At 35.9% G+C, this 25,210-nt stretch overlaps 2 protein-coding genes across 2 annotated transcripts; one reads left to right on the top strand and one right to left on the bottom strand.

Annotated features, from left to right (window-relative positions):
- Positions 1-235: 235 nt before the first annotated feature.
- LOC149794052 (heterogeneous nuclear ribonucleoprotein R-like) lies at positions 236-3,528 on the top strand. Its single transcript, XM_089969082.1, has 2 exons — positions 236-302; positions 2,570-3,528. Exons 1-2 carry the CDS (start codon positions 236-238, stop codon positions 3,526-3,528), a joined length of 1,026 nt encoding a protein of 341 aa, XP_089825208.1.
- Positions 3,529-16,097: 12,569 nt separating this feature from the next.
- On the bottom strand, positions 16,098-24,932 carry LOC149794051 (uncharacterized). The gene is made up of 3 exons (XM_089966504.1): positions 24,430-24,932; positions 17,702-18,805; positions 16,098-16,190 (listed from the first exon to the last, which is right to left on the bottom strand). Exons 1-3 carry the CDS (start codon positions 24,527-24,529, stop codon positions 16,165-16,167), a joined length of 1,230 nt encoding a protein of 409 aa, XP_089822630.1. The 5' UTR covers positions 24,530-24,932; the 3' UTR covers positions 16,098-16,164.
- Positions 24,933-25,210: the final 278 nt, after the last annotated feature.

Genomic DNA, 25,210 nt, shown 5'->3' with positions numbered 1-25,210 from the left:
AAGTCATGGTAACTTAAGAGAATTCAAGAACATATTTTGAATGCCGTCACTCTAGAGGTATCACGTGTGATTATTAAATTGGATAAACTGTAATGTTTTGTTATCCAGAGCTCATAATCAGCAAATTTAACAACACAAATATAACGAATAATATGGCTGGCTATCATATGCACTTGCATATACATGTTCCCCCTATTATTTTCGTTCTTTCCTTTTAGCCTGTACTCAGTAAATCATGGCCGACAATCATCCAGACCAGAACAAAGAGGAATGCAAGGAAGAGAGGGGAGGACAAGGAGAAGGTAATTTATTGTTTTTGACGCATCACGTTTTCTAACTATAATTCCTTTCATAGGAACAGGTGCTATAGCTCAACTGATATGATGAACTATTAGTCTGATGCATAAGATGGTGATTTTCTTCGTTTGTGTTTTGTAGATGGGCAGTATAGGATTGAAACTGGGAATACAAAATTTAGTGAAGTAACCTAAAACTACTGTGGCCAAGTCTTAAAACGTACACGGGTTGGGAGTATTTCAGGAGTACTGACGTATTTCATACGTGATAAATTTGTACAATTCCATCTGACGCAACATGGTCACCCTGTTCCGCATAATATCATGATTTGGTGACGTAAATATTTACATTTAGACACAAACATAAAACATATCATCAGCTCTGTATAGACATGTACTACTGTTTGGATCAACCTTTTAAATGCATTGATTCTTATTTTTATTATTATATATTATAGAGGTTAAATGCTGACTGAACAAATCCAGGAAATAACACGTCTCAAGAAGACGCTTTATTTATTTACTGAGTTGTGATCTTAGAGGACCGTGCATAAGTAATCAATTTAATTGAAAAATGTACCCTTATGTCCAGTGCATATGACGAGACATTATCCACTTATATGATCCGTGCATTTTTCGAATTAACTCATATAATTACATTATCATTAAATCATGCTATGAAATTTTATGTAGTCGGTTAATAATTAACTGATGCATATATTTTCCCACATGCTTCAGCAACTGAAATGCAGTAATTTACCCTTCTGCAGCTTCATACTATATTCTGTGTAATCTGTCACGCAGCTCCCAGTAATATGTTTTCTGTTGCCTAATCAAATGCTCTTCGCTGAGCAAACGATGTTGCAGACCAACCAAATCAGCATAAGTCGCTCAAGGGTTAAATTAATTCAATTTTATTTTATAAAATGAAAACACGGGGGACTAAATGCATCTTGCTTTTATTAGGTATTTAGTCAAAGACACTTGCCTAAGGACACTTACAATATCTACCTTGGCTTCGTAACAATTTGCCATGTTGTGTACCATGAAGAAATCAATTTCAGACAGATGATTGCAAGTCTTCATGGTGGGACTTATGTTTAGATTTGTTTTAATGGGATGGAATCAAATCAAAACGCTCTACTGTACGTGTAGTTTTATAAACATTAACGCCCTTTTTGTGTGGCATAAATACAATAGAATACAGTACGGTTAGATTTCATAAACATTAATACCCTGTTTTTGTAGCAATAATACAATTCAGTACGTGCAGTTTTCATAAACAATAATGCCCTCTTGTTTTATGCGATGCAATGGTTATTCATAATCAATAATACTATGGTTCTAACATATAATAAACTATAGCATCCGCTCCTTACCGATTATTAGAACTGCAATTTATAATTATTATTGTTATTATTATTATTATTATTATTATAGATGTAGCCGACTTCATTATAATCCGTGTCTGATATGTACCGACTATGGTATGGGCCCAGTTTGTTATCAGTCGAGTTCTCGGGGATTTTTTTTTTAAAGATCTTTCTCCGTAACTATGGGGGGTGTAATGGTATGCAATTCGGTCTTTTAACAGTCCACCATGAACGCAGATGCGTACCAAAATGAAATCAAAGTTCATTGATGTGATTTGTGATGTGATTTTTTATTTTTTACGTAGCTTTAACAACTGTTTCAGTCATATCACTACGATGTCTGCAATGTGGCAGTTTATAGTGATGTCTAGCACTGGGGCATCATGCCGCAGACATTTAGCATGATGTCCCACCTAGTCACATTATCCTGACACCAGGCCGACCAGTTCTAACATTAACCTCTTAATGCTGAACGCCAAGCAAGGCATCTGTTAGTACCATTTTTGTAAGTCTCTGGTATGACTCGGTCGGATATCGAACCCACGACCTCCCACATCCGAGGCAGACGCTCTAACCACTAGGCCACCAGAGCGGTGAAATCAAAGTTTAAAAATGGAAATCGTTCTTCATAAATAATCACACGGGATGTTAAAAAGTTAATCTTGTGGAAAAATGCTATGCAAATATGTGATGCAAGAATAAAGGTGTAGTGGCATGATTACTAAATTTTAGGCAGTACGTTGCAGGTAACATTGAACGGCATCCCCAACCCTCAGCCTTATTAGCTTAGGCATAAAACATTGGTTTTGTCCAGCTTTGCGTGTTGCCTTATAACGATATACTAGGTGACGTAAGTGTGGAACAGTCGTGTTGACTTCAATAATTTTTCTCAACCTTCAGATTTGAAAGACATTGCTGACTGCAAAAGGTTTATACAGCGGAAGAAAAGGTCACCTCCAGGTCCGGATGAACAGAAGTTGAGAGAACTTCTGAAAGATAAAGCTTATCGGCTAAAAATCACAGAAAATCAAAGAAGATACGGAGCTCGCCCTCTGGCCCAGGAAAACGGTCATCAGCTCTTTGTTAGTCGGATCCCTAGAGAGTGGTTTGAAGACAAGTTGATACCATTATTCCAAGAAATTGGACAAATTTATGAGGTTCGTTTGATGATTGACAAACATACAGGCTACAATAGGAGGTTCTGCTTCGTTAGTTATTATAAGAAAGAAGATACCGAAAAGGCTCACTGTCTGTTGAACAAATATGAGGTCCAATCTGGCAAGACACTAAAAGCAAATTTTTCATCTTTAAAGACACGTCTGCTTATTCAAAATATTCCCAGAGACAAGTCGGCAGAAGAGCTAAAAGAGGACTATGGGAAGATTGCACCAGGAATCAAGGATGTGATCGTATATTGTACACCTGAAATGCTGGAAAACAACCTCAAAAACAGAGGTTACTGCTTTGTTGAATATAAAAATCACAAGCAGGCACTGATAGCAATGCTAAAGCTGAAGTATGAATGGAGATTGCTGCTTGGGTATAAAATTTCTGTTCAGTGGGATTATCCTCCAAACGAACCAGATGAAGAGTACATGTCTAAGGTCAAGGTTGTTCATGTGAGGAATCTCATGAGAAACACAAAATTACCCGATTTGCAGAAAAAGTTTGAAGAATTTGGGAATGTCGAAAAGGTTAACGTAGTGAGAGATTTGGGGTTCGTCAAATTTGAAAAACGAGAAGATGCCCTAAAAGCAATCGAAGAAATGAATGGCAAAGTTTTTGGAAAGTATGAAATCTTGTGTTGCTTGTCAAAGCCAAGAGCAAAGCTCGGAACGAAAAGGGAACGTCGTAAGTAAAATAAGGGCCTGAAAATGGTAACGAGAAAGGAACGACGTTAGTAAAATGAACATCTGAATATTCAAATGCTTTCTTCTGCGTATTTTAGTTTGCTTTGTATGAGATGAAATTTAGTTCAGATGCTTTATTTTATTTTTTGTTTTTGGTAGCACATTTTAAACTATAATGTGGAGCCAGTGTTTGAATTTGGGAAAAGTTTCATTAGTAGAGTTTCAACAAACAGGACGGATTATCTTTTAATTCAGAAAATATTGTATTAGTTTGGACATTTAGATCACATCCATTTAACTACAATAACCAAAATAAAAATTACGATGTTGTATATACTTATAACCTGTCCAATATAAAAACTGCAAAACGTACCTAATAACATACTATGGTAAGAAACTGAATCTTTCTAGAAGGTGCAAGTTCACATGTAGAAGAACTGAAGTGTAAATTTTTGTTTTAAATATCACTTGAATTGACTAGTTTTGGAATCATTGGCTTATATATAAGACAGTTATAAATTATCTCATTATTAGCAGTGTTGTCAATTTATTTGTACTATGATGATACACTTGTATTTGTATAATCACACTGTCTGTCTGGTAATAATATATTGGTTTTCAGATCCATCTCCTTGTGAAATTCAGTAGAGTATACGGCTTTTTTCGATTATAATTTTCGGACTTATATTTTGAATATTGAAGATATATAGAGGATTTTCTGTTTGCGTGGACAGTCAGTACTGTTTGCAACCGAAACAATAGCTTTCTTTCAATCGTGCCACAACTTCCCCTCGATCACACCATATTATTGCTGTCCGATGAAAAGATGTTACCATATTTACCGTTACGAGGAAAACAGAGAGGGTCAAAGAATAAGATCGTGCTACGCATTTAATTGAAGGACCAGTCTGTTCCATCAGACAAAAAGATGTCCACGCCTTTATATTGGTTACCTCGTTTACTGGAACTTGTATTGATGTTTTCAACATTACGATTGGCATTGATCATTATTAGGTTACAGCGCGTTTTAGAACTCAGTATTCACGTTTTCAACGTCATATATATCCTCGTTGTTGAGTTTATGTACTGGTTCCAATAAATGAGTGCCATAGAAAGAAAAGAAAAACTTTATTTTGGATACGGTCTTAACTATTGCTCTATATCTATCATAGAAGCCGCGAGCGGAGACTAGTGAAGTATTTTCCTTAAACGAAATAACGGTACTATTCTGCAGCATTTTAAGTTTAAAGTTTCAAATAAGGAGTTACAATTTCGACCACATACAGATAAATAAAAATATATAGATATATAAACATAACTACAAATTTTGGGAATTATTTATTTTCGCGTAATCTCGTGTCAAATGTACAGTAAAGAATCGGTTTAGCAAAGTCAAGAATCCACGGAAGTCATCTAATATTTTTATTCTAAAAGATCCAAAGTCAGAAAATATTTATTTTTATATTGAAACAAAACTGATTTTATAAGCAATGACATAATAAGGGTAAAAAGTGCCCGGGGCGAATATGAAGGACCAAATGGGTTTTTGGCGATCTAGGACCTCGGGCGCCCGGGGCAACCATCCCGTCCATCCCCTCTCCTCGTTTGTACGCTACTGTGTACAAATGATGTTCATCAAGTAAATGTACATATTTCTATATTCCATTTCAAATATTTATGATTTTCACATTCAAGTAAACGTACATTTTGCCATACTTCATTTCAAATGTTGTATTATTTTACCCTTCAACTAAGCTTACATCTTTGTATATTCCATTTCAAATATTGTATGATTTTACCATTCAAGTAAGTGAACAGTTTGCTATAGTCCATTTCAAATATCATATGATCATATTCAAACACATAGGTGTGTCTGTGATTAGGAATTTCAACGTAGCTTTAACAATTTTTCAGTCATATCTCTACAAAGTCTGCAGTGTGGCAGTTTATAGTGATGCCACAGACATGTAGCATGATGTCACCCCCAGTCACATTATCCTGACACGAGTCCGACCAGTCCTAACACTAACCTCTTAATGCTGAGCGCCAAGCGAGACAGCTGTTAGTACCATTTTTGTAAATCTTTGGTATGATTCGGCCAGGGATCGAACCCACAACCTACCGCTTCCGATCCGAGACGGATGCTCTAACCACTAAGCCACCGGAGCGGTCTCAAACACATAAGACCAAAGAGGATATAAATGAAAAAATAAATTCCACATATCTCTCTACTCTGTTACTATCATGAGTTTTGCATACTATTTTAGACTTTGAAAGGGTTAGATGGAAAGGATTCTTATTTGTATCTATATAATTTTGTAATATTCAGCTTTCTTAATTTTAGTTTAGTCTGTTCTTACTTGAAAACGTGTAATTAAATGCATTATGCTGTATTTTAGGTTTCGTGTTATGCATTTTCTCCCCCCCCCCCCCCGGTGCAATTAGCTGTTGTTACTTGTTTCACTAGTTCGGATACTAAAACCTTGTGATGGCATTACATGTAGTCTCCCATTGTTAACAATGCTCGCAAAGTTGCAGATTACAAAGGTACCGGTAACACGTTTCAACTACTTTAAAAAAAAAATAAACATTGGAATATTAGTTATGGCGGAAAAATTGTGGTCATTATAAGTGCTTGGAATAGTCAAAATCTCTAAGCCATAATACAGTATTACTAATTTGAATGGAGGACTCCTCATAACCACTGAATTCGGTTTCAGTCTTGCCCAGAGGTCTCGGTCGACTGCTGTGGTGTCTCTAAGCGAGGCATTTTATTGGTGGTAAGTGACCATTCCTAAGTTAATATACCATATTAATGGCCATTTAATACTAAGTGCCGATTATTCATACACGAAAGACCCAATTATACGTTCGGTGGTCTAAGTGGTTAGGGCGTCGGCATCGGATGCGGGAGGTCGCGGGTTAGATCCACAATTGAGTCATACCAAAGACTTATAAAAATGGTACTAGTAGCTGCCTCGCTTGGCGCCCAGCATTAAGAAGCTAGTGCTAAGACTTGTCGACCTGGAGTCAGAATAATGTGACTGGGTGAGAAATGATGCGACATGTCTGGCCTAGTGGTCTAAAGCGCTCTCCGTTACAGATCACTGCTATCTCACCTCTGTCTGCGTGGGTTCGAGTCTAGGATTCGGCCAATGTGGGTATGTATGAAAGCTTGCCAGTAGCTTCTCTTGCGTCGGTGGTTCTTCCCGAGGTTTTCCCGGGTTCTTCCTCCACCATTAATACTGCCCGCCATGCATAGCCTATCGTGTGCTGAAAAATGGCGTTAAACCCCACAACAACAACAACAACAGCGACATGACGTCCCATTGTATGACATCACTAGAAACTTTCAGTGCAGACATCGTGTCGATGTGACTGAAAAATTGTTAAAGCTATGTTGCAAATTCAAATCACTTTTTTAGTTTGATCAGTTAGCAGCGATACATGCTTGAGAGTTTAGGGTGGATAAACAATGATTTGAATCAGTGAATTGTTATGTATATTTGATTAAATTAATAGTTGATTTAATTTAATTGTTTGTAAGTCTTATTTTTATTTTGTTCCATCACATGTTATTGTAATGTAATTTTATTTACTGGATTGACATTTTCCAGACATTTAATTCAGTAGTAAACAACTAACATTAGAACATCTGTATCTAATGCTGACCTAGTTCCTGACATTGATTCAGAACCAGTAACAGTAAGAGTTGTGGTGCACAAATTATTTGTTAAATTTTACAAAGCTTGTTGTCTTAATTTTTTTCTTGTTACGTTTTGTATGACCCTAAACACGTTACAAAGAAAATTGGGCGCTCGTCCTTGGGATATATGAATTTTGGCTAAAATATTTCAGAAAGCTTTATTTTTTAAAAATTTAAATTTCTCTATTTTTTATTTTTTAAAATCCAGAGTATTATTTAACATTTTGAAATCTTTCTTTCAAATCCTACCTAGGAACAGTTTGACCTTTTGAAAAAAGATGAATTGCTTCAACTTGCCAGAGAATATGATCTTTCTGAGGCAAAATCTTACCTAACGAAGCAAGAATTAATAAATATTTTGGTTCTGTATGTGGTGGAAAGGAATGTTTTTGGATAAACGTGCTTTGGTTTCTACTAATAAGTCTGTGTCACACTCTGACATTAACGTAAAGGAATTAAAATTGAAATACAAGATGGAATTAGAGTTAAGGAAGCTGTAACGTAAGAACGATAAAGAAGAAAAACACATGCAATTGGATCAGGAAGAAAGATAGATTGAAAGACAAACGCAGTTAAAACAAAGAACAAATGCAGCTACAGAAAGAAGAGAAACAAATGCAGTTGGATAAGGAAAAGAGAGAGAGAGAGAGAGAGAGAGAGAGATGCTGTTACAAAAAAAAATGCAGTTACAGAAAGAGGTGAAAAATTGCATTTAGATAAGAGAGAGAGAGAGAGAAAGAGAGAGAGAGAAATGCTGTTACAAAAAGAAAAAAATGCAGTTACAGAAAGAGGTGAAAAAATGCAATTAGATGAGAGAGAGAGAGAGAAATGCTGTTGCAAAAAAAAATGTAGTTACAGAAAGAGGTGAAAAAATGCAATTAGATAAGAGAGAGAGAGAGAGAAATATGCAAATGCAAAGAGAGATGGAAGAGAGGAAGTACCAATATAGAATAAAAGAAATAGAACTGGCAAGTGAAATACAAATTCCCACTTTACATACAAATCCAATTTTTGATGTCACTAATAATATTAAGTTAGTGCTCCCTTTTATATTAAAAGATGTAGACAAATATTTTCCTTAGTTTGAAAACGTTGCTGAAAATTTGAAATGGTCATGAGAGCATTGGAGTCAATTATTACAGTTTGCACTTTTTGGCAAAGCCCGAGATATCTATGCATCTCTGTCAGTACAGCAGGGTGCTATTATGATTTGGTGAAGGAATGCATCTTAAAGGGTTATGAGTTAGTCCCCGAGGCTTATCGGTAAAAATTCAGGAACTATAAAAAAGAAGCTGAACAAACTCGTGTTGAATTCGCAAGAGGAAAAGAGCAGTTATTTGACAGATGGTGCCTAGCCAAGAAAGTTATCAAGATTATGAAAGTCTTAGACAACTTGTATTAATTGAAGAGTTCAAGAACTAAAGCCTCTCAGCATAACTGGTTAAAATATAACAGAGAATACACTGACATAAAGTATGAGGCACCGTAGTGGACAAAAGCTGGTCCAATCAGAACTTTGCCGTTGAAATTTTAATGTCACATGTCCAGAATTCCAATTTCACGTGTTGTACACAAAACGTATTGTCCTTAAAGTTTCATTTTCTAGGTAGATATATTAGAGTGTTTATGTTGAATTAAACAGTGGTGGTTGAAAGTTATATCTTCTATGTCGAGGTTTTATATTGAATAGTTTGAATTACACTGCGGTGGTTGAAATTTCAGTGTCACACGTCAAGAATTCCTCATTTACGTATCGGTTCAAAGAGTTTGTTTTGAAAGTTCCATTTTATATGTTGAGTATTTAGATTTCATCTGTTGAATTATACAGTGCCGATTAAAAATTCGATGTCCAATGTTGAGTTTTTATATTTATATTTTTGGTTCTTCTGAATTACACGGCGGTTGTTCAAATTTTAATGTCATACGTCGAGAGTTTCAATTTAACATGTTGAATCACATTGATTGTGCTGAACGTTCCATTTAGGATGCTGAGATTTGAGATTGTTGAATTACACAGCCATTGCACAATGTCCCCTTTAATAAAATTTAAAATAATATCGAGTATTAAGATACATCATTCGTGTATTCAGTTATGAGGCGCCATTACATTTCATGCATTTACAGTTTGAAAGTTACCATTCACAGGTCGAGAAGTACTATGAATTTCTTCGCTAGAGGTCGCTCTCGTGAACAGACCGCCTTATTTTTAAAGAAGGAGGCAGCTTCTCGTTACTATGAAATTCAACAGATGAAATCTAAATACTCGCCATATGAAATGGAACTTTCATCACAAACAGCGTGTGAATTCGGGATTCTCGATATATATATATATATATATATATATATATATATATATATATATATATATATATATATTGTAATTTCAACCACCGCTGTGTAATTCAAAATATACGCTGTAAAACGTCGACATAGGAAACAACTTTAAAACATCACTGTATAATTCAACATCTAAAATCTCGATCTAGAAAATGGAACTTTAAGGACATGCAATTTGATCCAACACGTGATATTAGATTTCTGGACATACGACATCGAAATTTCAACTGCAACTTTCTCATTGGACCAGCTTTTGTCTCCTACGGCGCCTCATAATAAATGGCGTTCAAAATTGTACTGGTTTCATCAAATATGGCCATAAACGCATATAAGAAATATAAAAAGAATTTAAAGACGGTGCAACAGCAAAAATTCCTTTTCCATCATTTAATATCTGCTAAATAATTGTACGTCAGACAAATCAAAGGCTGATGTTGTTTTTGCACAAGAGAGCAATCAATTTAGTTAGCTGTGTGTTTAGATCATGCACAAGTTACAATATGCAAAGAAATTTCAGTAACAGGACATCCAAGTAACATAGAGGTATACCAACATTCTCTCCACTGTGCATGTCGCAAATGTAAACAATATCACCTAACTCTAGTTGTAGAATAATTTTCTAAAATAATGATTGTTAGATGCTGAAAATTGTAATAATCTAGAGCTGTTGGCTGTGGTCGATTTGTATTCACAAGGTTGACACGGAGATCCTATTCCAGGTAACATGTTTTGCGACCGGATATTGACATTGTTTTAATTTGGAAGAATGTTGCGGCTAAATACCGTTATTACAGTTGATAGACCAGCATTTGTAGCCATTCTTTTCATAAGTGGCCAAGTGGTTTAAAGCGCTCACCGTTACGGATCACACCCATCTCATATCTGTCTGCGTGGTTTCGAGTCTCGGGTTCGGCCAATATGGGTATGTGAGAAAGCTTGCCAGTAGGTTCTCGTGGGTCGGTGGTTCTTTCTGGCATTTCTTGGGGTCTTCCTCCACCATTTATACTGGCCACCGTGTATATCCTATCTTGTGCTGAAGTATGGAGTTAAACCCTACAACAACAACTCTTCATAAGAGGTTGCTTCTTTATATTGGAAAAAGTTGACATACAAGCCATACTTGTCTTGCGATTGTGTGGGTTGGGTGAAGTGGAGCAATATTTCCATTTAACTACTTGAACGTTTATTCGTGTTCATTTGTTTGATTTAGCAATCAGAAAATTCCATGTAGTATAGTTGGGTCATATTCCAACATAAGGTGCGTCTTTTGTGATAGTTGCTTGTTTTTTTTTTCCCCCGATGGGAATGACGGCCTATATATTGTTGATGGCAATAGCAATAGCAAAATAAATTCTCTAGAAAGAGTTTCAATGACAATTCACATGGTCGCAGGCAATCAATAATGATAATACTGACCAAGGAAAGCAATTATTATTGGACTAATCAGATTCACAGAAAGTGATATGTCAATGTGTTGACATATCAACAATAATTAGCCGCAAACAATTTAGATAAAGTGCAACAGATACATAAGGTCATTATGACGTAATATTCAGTCATAGGCCTGAGGACAGTCAAATAGTTCCACTTCTTAGGTCAGAGCACATTCTACTGAGAAACGATCGTTATGCATAACACCACTGTCATCCACCAGTCGGAACACATTTGATCTTATCGAAACTATTGACCCATAAAAGGTTTTTTGACAAGATGATTGACAGAGAAGTGACGCCGACTAATCCCAAAGAGATTGTCGCGGTTGTTGTAATCTCGAACTTCAATCAGATTTAAATTGCAGGGCTAGTAAGGCTCAAAATATGGTTACTTTTTTCAATACGTATTTAACTCAGAAAAGTACGAATTATTTTTGTTAAGCCACTTGTTTCTGTTTACCACAAGTGCATTAACACTCTACAATTTATGTCACTGCTTCAAACTAAGTCCACCTAAATTTGGTTATAAATATCTGGACGTAAGTGTGAGTCTGAGTGCGAGTGTGAGAAGGCTGAATAACTTTTTGATAGATATTGCAGTGAGTGCTCCTAGAACGTTTGCAAACCGGATGATCATTCTTACCTACTTATAAGGGAAATAGAATGTGTTACATCATGTTTACAAACTACAGTAGAATTAAGTCTAAGGTCACTGGTTATATGAAGACGTTTTAGTGTCTTGTCCTAGCAACTTCTATTCAATTTCATGAGTTGTTTCCCTTAGAATGTAATGCCCACTAACCAATAGCGTGTAATAGCGATGCATTGTTCATCAGCCGAAAATGGTGGAGGCAGTTGACTTCTAAGGATTCATTGTATGTTTAACATCGATGGTATGACTATATGACTACGTATCAGAGAGAAGCCATTACAGGTGTGTTTGAGTGAAAGCTATTTGTATAAACACGGACTGACAGTGAGAAAATGCTTATTTATGAGTCCATTCAAGTTGTGTGCTCCCTTTGCCTCGATCATATAGGAATAGTGTTCAAGTATTGAGCAACTTAATTTTGACTGGAAGCGATGGCTTGCCGTCTCATGCAATAAAATTAAAAAACTCTAAGCACATACATATCTGCTCGATCTGCCAAGCTGTAGTTTGGGTTAGCATATCGGAATCTTGGCTTGCAAAGATAGTCCACTCCCATTTGCCTTGGTAAGCTCATCGTCCATGATATATTTGTATCACGTGGTTTCTTGTTAGTCTTTATGGACTGATACAGTGTTGTCGCACAAAGACAAGAATCAGTATAAATTCGGGTACGCCCAATCACTAAAACATGCTTACTCAGTAAGAAATTTATTTTACACATTCACCACTCATTTCTTTTTAAGACAAACGGGATAGAAACTAAAGAAAATTTAATCTATTCCTACTAAGCAATCGTATTATGGTAGGAAATTAAACTTATTTAAGAAGTTTTTTGAAATGCAGAATTTTGGTGGCAGTGGTGTTTAACTGGGCACAACAGTAGCAATAAGAACAACATCGCCTTTAATATTGCCTGCAAGAAAAGAAACATATTACCCCAAGTGAGTAACTACTTCCAGCATTTCCAAACAGATATACATTCCCTGGTAAAATGCCACTTTGATAAATGTATCACGCTCAATATATATTGCATTTGCTGGAATCGTTTCTCTTCAAAGGCTTTAGTGCAGAATGGGAGGATTTTACCCAAAACGTGGGAGGATAAAGTAAGGAATTATTTACTTGCAGCGATCGAGCAAAAGGAAGACCACGTAACAGGACGCGGTATGCGTCATAGCAAACAAGTAATATTACAGTAAATATCCTTTGGGTGACACTGGGATTAAAACAGCCTACCAGCAGTGATGTATTCAAGAAATAACATCCAAAGTAAATAGTGGTAATTTTCAGAGCTAAAAAATTCAGATAGCTCTACGTCAAGGGCCCATCTCTATGTAGATGCACCCCCTCTCGTAAAATATAAAATAAGTTCATGTCCCAAAAAAACTGTTTATCAATTTGCCTTTAACAAATGTTAGCCCGTCGACAAAACGTTGCATTTGTAATTCAGAGTTCTTCATCGACACTGGTAAATTGTTAATAATCGGCTACCTTTTCTATAGATCCCTCCATATTAATATCATCTGCTTAATTGTACCAAAAGCTAAAAACTGTCAACAAAAGCGAAACAAGTGATTTATGAATGGAGAACAGTAATTTTTCTGTTTTCCGTATTTCATATTGTTGCATATAATATGCGTTCACTTGCACAGCATGAATAAAAATATGCATGTAGTCAGCGTTCACTTGCACAGCATGAATAAAAATAAGCATGTAGTCAGCGTTTGCTTGCACAGCATGAATACAAATAGGCATGTAGTCAGCGCTTGCTTGCACAGCATGAATAAAAATAAGAATGTAGTCAGCGTTTGCTTGCACAGGATGAATAAAAATAAGCATGTAGTCAGCGTTTACTTGCACAGCACGAATGACAACAATCTTTTCCTTCGTGAAGTTCGTTTCGTAATACAGTTATGATTAAGTATTTTGAACAGTACCTTTAAGATTAATTGACAATTAAGCTAAGCTAAGAAATTAACGACTTATAGGAACCCCTTATGTAATGTTCTATTTTCACACAAAAGAGCTTCGATTATTATAGTTAAATCTATTTAGATAAAACAGTTGGTGGTCGATGATTTTAAAAAGTTGGTGTTTTCTGTAATTATAATACATCCACAGTAATAGCACGCGAACTGATTACGAACTTGAAGCTACTGTTTTTACTGATGGATATAAAATATCAGCTTTAATTCAGAAACATGGAGACAGAAAAGAAATTGCTCCAAGCCCACCGAATATGTTTCGCTACATATAGATCACAATGACATACAGACATTACGTCGACTTGAAATCGCAAGAACAGTGCTGTATGCCACATTGTTACATATTAACTTGTATAAATTGCTGGAAATCTCGTTGGAAGCGAGCCTTTCATCATTAGAATGTGAATGAGGATTCAGTGACGAATCACAATTATAAGGAACCAACCATTTATGTTTTTTTTGGACCGGGTGGATGCGTCAGAATATTAATAAGCGATATAGCCTTGTCGGGCGAATGGAGAATAAGTAAGGCAAGTGATTTTTTTTTTTAAATAATAACCGGTACTCAGATCCTGTGCCTGAAAAATTCTTTGAGCACGGGAACAGTGGGATAATAGTTGACATTAGGACCTGGAGGAAAATATCTTGATTAATGTGAAATATTTCGACAGGCGAATAAACACTTGAGTCAATTAAATGTGCTTTTTCTCTCCATATTATACAGGAATTTGAACTTTGTGTCCAAATACTATAAAAAGAGTACCGTTTTGGGCACATAAAATTTGAGTCATTCGAGTCAGAGATTGTAATTTTTTTTAAAAGTTACTTGCCCTGGGCCTTTGTCTGAGATATTTTTTTTTTTTAGCACTGAATTTGAAATGTCGCTTAAACCAGTGCTTCTTATTACGCCATAATTCATTATTGCTTGAAACTTTGTCAAGTGTTATTTTCAGTTCCTATCATTTTATAACGACAAATCGTTTACAAATACATGCTAATGTTTGTCCGCCAACTATTTAAAAATGTCGAAAGAATCATTACTATTACCTTCGTGCCTTTTTTTCATAGATATGAAGTTATTTATCTTCGGTCGGAGAGTGACAATTTTGTTCCTATTGACAAAATTGCGTCACTTTATGGGGTATACCAGCAGAAGACTTGGTATAACATGCGACATAAAAAGGCAGGCACGTTCCAATTGAATAGATTTTGGTCCCACGCTGAGAATTCTTTTTATCGTCTATTTCTGATGCGAATCGAATAACTTCCACTCTCTGATAGAGGCTCTGAATTATTCGATGTGATATTTTCCACATTGGTCAGTTTCTTGCGGACGAATATCCGGTTCCATATACAAAAAGAGATTCTTCCAAAATGATTGGTGCTGAAAATAACATGAGATATCGTTTGAACAATCAATGAAATAACCGTGCTTTTAAATTTTAATGTTATTCTTGCAGATTTGCAATAAAAAAGAAGAAATCATTCAGTTTAGATAGACTTAAATAATACCTTACATTGTTAGCAGTGACGACACGTTATCTATAGTACAAGTCACGCTGGCATTCGTGTAGGCATTCAACATCGACTATTTCAGTAATGGGTGTCATTTTTTAGAATTTGATTATACAAAATTTAAGTGGCAAGTATTCAGTTCATTTGGATTCGTATACATCCATATTCCTTTGGAATGTCATTATTTAGATGCCCGGAGTGATGCATTCAGCAAAATCAATGCTAATGTACGTATACATTTTTGGACGATTTTTGCTGTTGTTGTTGGGTTCAACGCCATTTTTCAGCACAAGATAGACTATACATGCGGCCAGTATAACTGGTGGAGGAAGAACCCTAGAAAACCCGGGAAGAACCACCGACCCACGAGAAGCTAATGACAAGCTTTCACACGGTAAGTGTGTTTGTATGTGTGGTTAGGGTTTGTGACGTAGCTTCAAAAATTGTTCAATCATATCTCTACGATGTCAGCAGCGTGGCAGTTTATAGTGATGTCTAGTACTGAGGCATTATGCCGCAGACATGGTGCATCATGTTCCACCCAGCCACATTATCCTGACACTAGGGCGAACCAGTCCTAACACTAACCTCTTAATGCTGAGCGGCTAGCGACTTAGCGGTTAGTACCATTTGTATGTCTTTGTGATGACTCGGCCTGTGTTTGAACCCGTGACCTCCAATATCCACGGCGGAAGCTCTCTAAATACTAGGCCAACGGAGCGGTCGCCATCGGTTTGTGGTCTTGTACTAGCTTATTTGAACAAAATTAATGCTCCAAAATTGTTGTACGAAAAGTTGCAATTAAAGTTTTAATTATCTAAAATATAGTTTCTCACGCATAAAAATGGCTTGGTGTAGAGACATGACGTCAAGTTATATTTGTAAACTATGATTTAACTAGAAAACGCACATAGATGTATGAAATAGTAAAATGTGTAACAGATGAAAGAAAAAAATGTCATGCGATATCAGGTGTCTTTATTCGTCATTTCGCCGAATTAGATTGTTCCTGGATTATTATGGAACCGATGGTCCTGGACCCACTGAAAAGGTAATGATAACGATGATAATATCAGTCGTAATTGTAAATTTTATTTCTTTTCTTCAAAATATAAGCAGCACTTTTCGCCAACTTAGTATGTAAATAGAATCTGCTTAAGTGGACGTGCACAATATCATGTACATCTGAATCTTAGTTTTTTGTTTTTCTTTCGTTTCATTTTCAAGGGACATTTTGGATTAAAAAAATGAAACGATCTTTTGACACTAAAACTGTAATATTTAAGTTTCACTTCTTGGTTAGTGTGGGGTATCTGGTACATTTCTATGTAGCCCAGCATTCTGGTTTGATTTGGAACCAATATTATCCCTGGAAAAGTGAGATATTACGTAACATCATTCAAACTTGGAGGTTTTCGGAGCTTTAGGGCCTGATGCGTTGTTTTGTGTCAAATTTGGTGTTAGTTTTCTCTGTTGTTTATTCAGAGGGATTTGTTGCTATGTTTTGGTATCAGCGACCTTTCAGTATTTAATGTGGTCAACGTCATTCAAAGGGCTTTAAGAAACAGTTGGTTGACAAATGTTACATGTATTAGTGACAGCGACACTTTTTGATGGCAGATTGTTTTATTACAGTATTGAATTAGTATACAAAACTGCTGTTAATCACATTTGCTGAAATCGTGTTAAGACGGAAAATGTATTGTTGCAGCCGATAGTATTGTGCTTCCTTACAGCGGTTCCCCATTGAATAGGTATAGACAGTGAATTATATTAATAACCTTTGTCAAATAACAAAACAATTGTAAATTCTCAGGTGGAGAGATATTTGCGTTTTAGAAAAAGTCATTACCCCCACACAAAAAATGCAAATCAATCAAACAAACAAAGATTGTACAGCCAATGGTATTACAAAGAAAGGTTTAACCCAAGTTATGCATTACATTTTCCATGTTCTTTTGTTTCCTTTAGTATATTTGTGGACAAGCGAAGACATGTTCTCTTTTTGTTCGTTTTTCTTTTTTTTTTGTCCCAAACCCGAAAAGTCATGGTACCGGACAGCTGCTAAAATTGGTTTGAACTGCTCAAGCACTACTTGAAAAGAATTAATATGCGAATAGTGATTACTAAACAATGGGGGCATGATTCCTTAATAAATGAGAAAAACTTGAAAGGTCCTGAGCCCAAAATTATATATGTCAATTTGAATGAAATCCGTCTTTGCACTTTTTGAGAACAAGCGAGAAATAATGTCTGTTAAATAATGTAAGATATACAAGGAACGACGATCATAGGGTCTCGCCTTACTTTTCACTTGGCATTCATTGTAGGATGCATTTTTTTTTGCCCGAAAAATCAAGGAAAGCTATACATTAATAAAATCAGATACAAAAGGTATATTTAATGGTTATTGAAATTCAATTAACGCTGGGGGAACAATCCTTTATGTTCCATGAGTCTAATCAGATTGCGTGCTTGCGAGGATTTTAAAAGTCGAATTAAGAATGTTAACCTTACTTGTGAAAAATGGCAAATTATCAAAACAAATACATACCTGGCATTGCTGGATTTACATTCAAGGCATTTGTTGGATTGAATACTAGAGCAACATTTCCGACACCCATGTTGACAAAGTTGGCAGGATTTGATGGATTTTGGCTTGGACCGCTCGCCAACATTGGACCAAAAATGCTGAAAATACCAGGGGCTTGGTTGGCAGCGCTTCCATGTCCATACGGTGAAAGAAAAGGATTCGATGGACCATTAAAAGCTGGATTTAAATTGTTTGTGTTTGATCCAGCAGAGGTCGCCACTGAAACAGACTTGTTCAAATTTCCACCAATTCCGACGTTGCCGATGCCAATATCAGGAATCATCTGTGCATTTCCGGTACCATTCGCAACATTTGGGTTTGATATTGCAAGAGGATTTCCAATGGTTCCGGGCTTTAGTGTCAACGGCATATTTAGTCCATTACCAGAAACTCCCTCATAAATGTTTATCTGACTACTTCCGTTATTATTGTTCCCATTTGCTATTGTACCAGTGCAATTGCAGACGGTACAACCATTATAATCTGTGGTCAGACAAGACTGTGGACAAAATCCTGGAAAATCTGGTTTGCATGGTAAGCCACGTTTGACCTTATCAATTGATCTCTTAAAAATATTGTAATTCTTATATGGGTTCACGGGGCCATTATTGGGGGGACTAAAATTAGGTGAATTATAAGCAAAAGCAGGGTTGAAATCAGCTCGAAAGTGTGACAACTCAGGTGGTTGACTATCCATTCTGAATATATTTGGTAACTCTTGGTGTTCGAGTGGTTCCGATTGCTGCCATTGAATCCGAAAGTGTGATAGCTCTGGTGGTTGACTATCCATTCTGAATAGATCTGGTAACACTTGGTGTTCGAGTTGTGCTGATGGCTGCCATTGAACCCGAAAGTGTGATAACTCTGGTGGTTGACTATCCATTCTGAATGGATTGGGTAACTCTTCATGTTCGAGTGGTTCCGATTGCTGCCATGGAACATCATAAGTATCCTGCGTAATATCGGCTCTGCACGTGCATGTCAAACATCCCATTTTCCCTATGGCCACGCAAACTGGTTTGCAGAGTGTTACGTCCTCCAAGCAAATGACATATCCCATAGACACTATAAAAAAAGAATAATTACTGTTTTTATACGATGAATAACATATAATTTGATATATAAACTGAATATACAGAGTACATTGTGAATTAGGATACAGAACTTATCAAAGTATGATTTCTCATTCCTACCTACCTGATAAAGGTTGATCCACCTTCTGCAACCTTCACACGCACATGCACACGCACACACCAAGCTGATCACACTTGCGGATATATTCATAGATTACTGAACTTGATCAGTTTTGCGAACTTGCGGTATGAATGATATTTGTTCGGGCTTCGCGGACTTTACAAACTCAGTGGTGTTTGGTTGCTTTTTGACTAGATTCAATGTTCGAGTCCAAAGTAAGAGTAGGTCAAACAGATGCAAACACTTTCTCCATGCTCTCAAAAATAGGATGATGCTTGTCTGAAAATAAAATGTGCACTGTGTAAATGCTAGTTTGTAATTTCCGCAAAGGATTAAAACTGTGACAGCTCTATAGCGTTTAACCTTAACGGTATTGCATTTCAACCTGTGATCAGCGCTTTAGACTGAATCCTGCACAGGTCAGACAAGGTAGCGTGGCTATGGGCAAGGCGCTATGATCTCACTGCTTCCAGACTTCGACGGGTACTTAAACAGTTCTGAATATTACTGCGCTGTACAACAAAGTTCTTTATTAGTTAACAGCACGTCAGTGCATCCACTTTAAGCATTCCCCATGCACTTACACAGTATCTAAGTCTCATTATCCAGTTATTAAAAGCCATTTTATATTCTTAGTTTGATACGTTGCTTATACACTTGAAAACCGCACTTCGAACCACATGACGGCTTTCAAATTGTCTGTACCTCATTAAAACTTTCATAACGTGATTCAGCCAGAAATCACTCGAGATAAAATCATGGTTGTATGAAGAGTGTGGCAAATTTTGGATGCTGTGGTCCTTCAGGGAGTTTGGAAGGACGGCGAATTTAAGCGCCAGGGTACTGTCATGAGCAGAAGGAAATTATGGGTACCGGTGCGCAGAGAGGTGGTTGGGTAATGTTCCATGACTTTTGACAACTAGTTTGAGGCATATAAATATCCAGTCAAGCACAGGTACGTGGATGACCTCTTTTACATAAAAACATAATGCATGTGGTACTCTCTTAACATTAAGGCTGTGTCGAACGATTTGTGGTCTCTGCTCCTGTTCTCCAATCCAATATTTATTATTTTCTCTTGGGTCGGGTTTAGAAAATGTAATTACACGTTTCATCACCTGTGACGATCTCATTCGAACGTCTCTTGCCACACTTTTCCAGTCTGGCAAGTAGATGTTTGGCGATTTTATCCCGAGTCTATTTTTGATCAGCCGTCAACAAATTAAGACCCATCATGCACAAACCTTTCTGAACTTCAAATGATTCTTGACTATATGCAAAACAGCTGACGAATTAATGTCAGTGGTAATATAAATATATTCCACTGTGCCTCTCGCATCTTCATCAATTTGTATCTTTACAGTAGTATAGGTCCCGTTCAGCAATCGCAGACAATATTTTCCAGGAATTGATTCATCTTCCATGGATGTGTGACCATCTTTAAAACGAAGAAACAACTTCAGTATTGTAAGCAAAGAATTGCATCCGTAAATTTTATCCATGTCGGCTTTGACATCAATCGGAGAGTACCCTAATAGTGGCCAGATTTTACAACATGCTCTTTGCTCAGTAACACAGTTGTTCTCCTTCTCAGACATGTTTACGGCCTTGTCATTTACCTATGTTATATCACATGTAAATTCATTGACAAGTTCAAGGAAGCAAATTAGTTATAACAAAATATTCAGAACGTTTAAAATACCCCGTGAGATTAAATTTGTTGATGTTCCATTAAGATCACTTTATACGGCCGCGTTATTTCTGAGAGGCAATATTTTGCCTCGAATGAAGTCAGCGCAATAGTTTACAGAATAATTTCATGTTTTTTTTTCTGCCGGAAATTTCTTTGCAAAAAAGAAACAAAAATCCATATAAATCGTCTCGGAAATTTCTACGACTAAACCTACCTTACGATTTCCCTAGAATTAGCTCGATGCATTTTCAGCTTCTTGGTCAGTCCTTCTTTTGTAAATGACCGAGGTGGTCCGAAAGGCAGCTAATGGCAGCCATCTCCATATATCTGAGGTATGATCAGTATCAGTAGGATTAATCTTGAAGTCACGAATGATCGATAGGTATTGCATTCGACATCACTCATTTTATCGATAGGCATTGCACTCGACATCGCTCATTTGATCGATAGTATTGCATTCGACATCCCTCATTTGATCGATATGTATTGCATTAGACATCGCTCATTTGATCGATAGGTATTGGATTCGACGTCACTCATTTTATCGATAGGTATTGCATTAGACATCGAACATTTGATCGATAGGTACTGCATTAGACATCACGCATTTGATCGATAGGTATTGCATTAGACATCGCTCATTTGATCAATAGATATTTTATTTGACATCACTCATTTGATCGATGGGTATTGCATTCGACATCCCTCATTTGATCAATATGTATTTTATTTGGCATCACTCATTTGATCGATATGTATTGCATTCGACATCACTCACTTTATCGATAGGTATTGCATTAGACATCGCTCATTTAATCGATAGGTATTACTGCATTCGACATCCCTCATTTGATCAATATGTATTTTATTTGACATCACTCATTTGATCGATAGGTATTGCATTCGACATCACTCGTTCAAATACGGCGTAGCGTGTAACGTCTCGGTGGGATGAGGTATAACTGTTATCATTTCGATCTAATGCAAAATGCATAATTGCCAATTACTTGGTGAAAGTTCTGACTTTTGTCTCTATATTTGATGAATCCATCATCTAGAGTTATTTTCTAAGCGAAGTCAATTAAATCTGAAACTGAATATTGGTGCCAGCATTCTTTGGCTGATTTCTTTTTGTCATCAGTGTATCCTCTCAGAAGAAATTTAAAATTTATAAATTTTTATAGGTAAACCAGTCTATTTATAAATTTAATTATTTATTTGTTTGTTTATTTGTACTCTTTTCTCACAAAAAAGACTTTATGTTACTTTCTAATGCTAATTTTTCTTTCATCCCAAAAATCGATTAAAACGGTTTGCTATAATTTCTATCCAATCCACAACAGCCTGAAACGAAAGTGAAGCAACAGTTTGACTTTAACAAAGGAGAAATATCTACGAATCATTTAACTGTTTAATACCTCCCACAATGGAGATGCTCGATACCGACGTACAATTACTCGCTACCGATTTTTAGCAAACAAACATCATACTATTTAGTTCAGATTAAACATATTTTATTTACTAAATTATGCGAAAGAGGTCGGGCTTCAAGTTCTCACAATATTAGTTAAGCCCTTCCACGTACAAATACACTGGTACACATTAATCATATATGACAAAAGACAGAAGAAAAAGAAAACACAACAATAATAAATTAGGTGTGTTAATAATTATAGGATAATGATTCTGATAAAAGAAGAAAACAAGAGGAGACACCCAAGGTAAGTAAACTATGGTGTCACCCTAATTCAAAAGCAATTTCGATTAGGATGTAATGCACCTATATCCCTATCAAGTGGTCATTATATAATGTGATGAAGAGTAATATTGATAATAACAAGAATCCCTTTACATTTAGAATCTAAGAAACATTAGTTTAAACGCGTTGTATATGTAATATAACTTTGAAAGAACGTCAAAATATTAAAATTTGCGAATTTGCAAATTCCGCTGTGCTAAAATTAAACATAACTTGCAGAGATCGAAACGGGCATTTTGTTCAGACTAAGTATTAGATTTTGCCTTTAAGCTGTGTATTGGGAGCATTTGAACGGTGTATTGAGTACATGTGAAAATATAACAATATGCACTTTATGCTTCTACCCCACAGCAGCCTCAAGACTTATCGATCAGGTGATTATCGTACTGGTCTTTTTTTATAGGCCGCTAGCTACATTGGTTTCTGATCCCTGTGTGAATATTAGAGTATTTGTAATGAAGAGGAAGACGATACGAAGGAACGCAACAGCTTAGAGGGGTAATACAATAACACTATACTTTTTTAATGTTAAGAAATCGCTTTCCGGTTTGATATTTTCGGGTATGGTAATCTATATGAAAAGAGAAGAGTCAGGAAAAGATTTATTTCACGTCTGGCGTTTAATATAATGAAGTTTTGTTGATTATGTAAATTGTATCTTGACGTTTCTCCCGCCAAAGTAGGAAGGAGTTCATTTAAATAACCTGTTGAACCATTGTATTCTTCATAGATATTGCTTGCGTGGCACTTCTGGCTAGACCTTTTGCTATTCTAATCCCCTCTAATTGATTTCTCTTTAATCTGCCTGAGTCTGCGTTTGAACATACATCCCAAGCAACATATTGGGAACTAATGTGTTATTCCTTTTGCTGAAAAAAACATGACAATAAGTTTTGTACAATTCAACGAATAATTTATTACCTTAGAAAACAAAACGAAAATTTATAAAGAAATTACTATATTGTGAATCAACTCCCAAGTAGTCCTAAACATTCTATCACAATTCCAAACGAATAGTGTTCCGAATAAATTCCAATCTTGAAGGTGCTGATGTGCCGATGGTTTTAAATGTGCTGATGTGCCAACAGTCTTGATGTGTCACAATGACATAATCTAAATGTCCTTGAATCAGTTCACAATAATTCCAAACAAGCAGTTTAATCCTAACTTTAATGAGCACTTTGTAATTCCAAAGAATAATTTAAATAAACAAATCCGCTCAAATTAAAACTGAACACAATTTAAGAGTGATTCTACAATGGACGGTAAGATAGGAATGAGTAAATTCAAATGTAAACAACTTTATGTATCTCTCCACTTGACCTGTGCCACGATAATCATTTTCTGAAAATACTCGTTCTTAATGGAATTTTCCATGAAATTCGTAAACAAGGTCAGGTCTATTTACTTACAATTTACCAAGCTATCTGGAAATGGCAGGTAGACCATGTTTTCTTTCGAGAGAAATACAAGCGTCCTGAATTCAAACCCAAGTAAACATGTTTCCAGCAATTAATTAGTATCTTAAAATATAATCTACAATAATAGACAATAATTAGCTCTGTAATATAATGTTTACAAAATCATATGACACTATTGGGGTAGGTCCAAACTCCTACCCTCAATCATGGACAAAGGTTAATCACACTATGGAAATACATATACATAACATCACTATATCTGTATAAACTTGTGAATCACAAAAAAGAGAATAGAAAGTAGTTTTATTCATCACCATTTTTAGTTCTTTATATGTGAAATGAAAACGCAAAAAACAAACAAACAACAAATTCATTGGAAAATTTCTTACGGTATTCAGCAGTTGAGTCCACATTTATGTACTATTTACCCATATTTGCATCAAACGTTGGATCAAACATTGATGCACACAGTTCCATTTTGTTTTCATATACCTTTACCACGTTGCGCAAGTCCGATTGTTATATACATACTTCTGTCTGATATTTTCTTGAGTGTTCTAAGTTTTGTAAATCCGAAAACCTGAATATTGTATTTCACTTTAATTTGGAAAGCTTCACTTACCGCTGAGATTCTTCAGGATGAGGAAAATAAACACAATTCCTGTGTAAATCATTTTAAATTGTGAGTGGTTCACATTATATACAAAAGCTGTGAGGGCCATTTTCGGAATATATATAGATTGGGCCTAAGAAGTAGATGGGCTTTCAAACCACATGGTTCGAAGCTGAAGGAGATAATGTACCGTATATTACTAGTTAAAAGAGACCTTTTAAAAGAAATAAACCATCAGTATCTACATTAAGCTGCCAGATTAGTTTAACAATCTCATCAGAACTTACAAAGTATTACCATACATACTTTTAATCTTAAAGTATTATATGATGCATTAAATCTTCTTTCACATCATGACATCTTTACTGAACATAAGAGTAAGTCAATACAGTTAATCAGAATGTAACTGGGCGTATCGTTAGACAACTGCGTCAGAGTCGCGTCATTTTCTGTATTGATCCAATATGTTTTTCTTCTTGACAATCCATGTGCCTGGAAGCATTATTCTCTCTCTCTCTCTCTCTCTCTCTCTCTCTCTCTCTCTCTCTCTCTCAATTCGAAGCAATTGTTTAGAGTTGATTTAGTGCTGTAACTCTACAAAGTCTGCCAAAGCCATTGTGTAATATCAATCTACTTACGAATGTACACAAAGACAAAATTAGATGCCTATCATAACTTCCAATATGTAAAGTATCGGAAGAACCATACAGCCACCCTCCTCCAATTAATACACAAGCAAGATTTGCTTAAAGAGGGCAAAAAATATGAAATAATTTTTCTTTTTTAACGT

This window comes from Sinohyriopsis cumingii, chromosome 8, assembly GCF_028554795.1.
Source record: "Sinohyriopsis cumingii isolate HCF-2022 chromosome 8, ASM2855479v2, whole genome shotgun sequence".
Taxonomy (NCBI): Eukaryota; Metazoa; Mollusca; class Bivalvia; order Unionida; family Unionidae; genus Sinohyriopsis; species Sinohyriopsis cumingii.
This window is presented reverse-complemented; position numbering and strand designations above follow the sequence as displayed.

What these genes read in the sequence shown, in the direction of transcription:
- LOC149794052 (XM_089969082.1), top strand. Translation starts at nt 236, where the DNA reads ATGGCCGACAATCATCCAGACCAGAACAAAGAGGAATGCAAGGAAGAG. An exon ending in GAGGGGAGGACAAGGAGAAG is followed by an intron (nt 303 to 2,569) that starts GTAATTTATTGT and finishes CTCAACCTTCAG; the next exon opens with ATTTGAAAGACATTGCTGAC.
- LOC149794051 (XM_089966504.1), bottom strand. Translation starts at nt 24,529, where the DNA reads ATGGCCCTCACAGCTTTTGTATATAATGTGAACCACTCACAATTTAAA. An exon ending in CATCCTGAAGAATCTCAGCG is followed by an intron (nt 18,806 to 24,429) that starts GTAAGTGAAGCT and finishes CTTTTTTTATAG; the next exon opens with TGTCTATGGGATATGTCATT. An exon ending in TGTAAATCCAGCAATGCCAG is followed by an intron (nt 16,191 to 17,701) that starts GTATGTATTTGT and finishes TTACCTTTTCAG; the next exon opens with TGGGTCCAGGACCATCGGTT.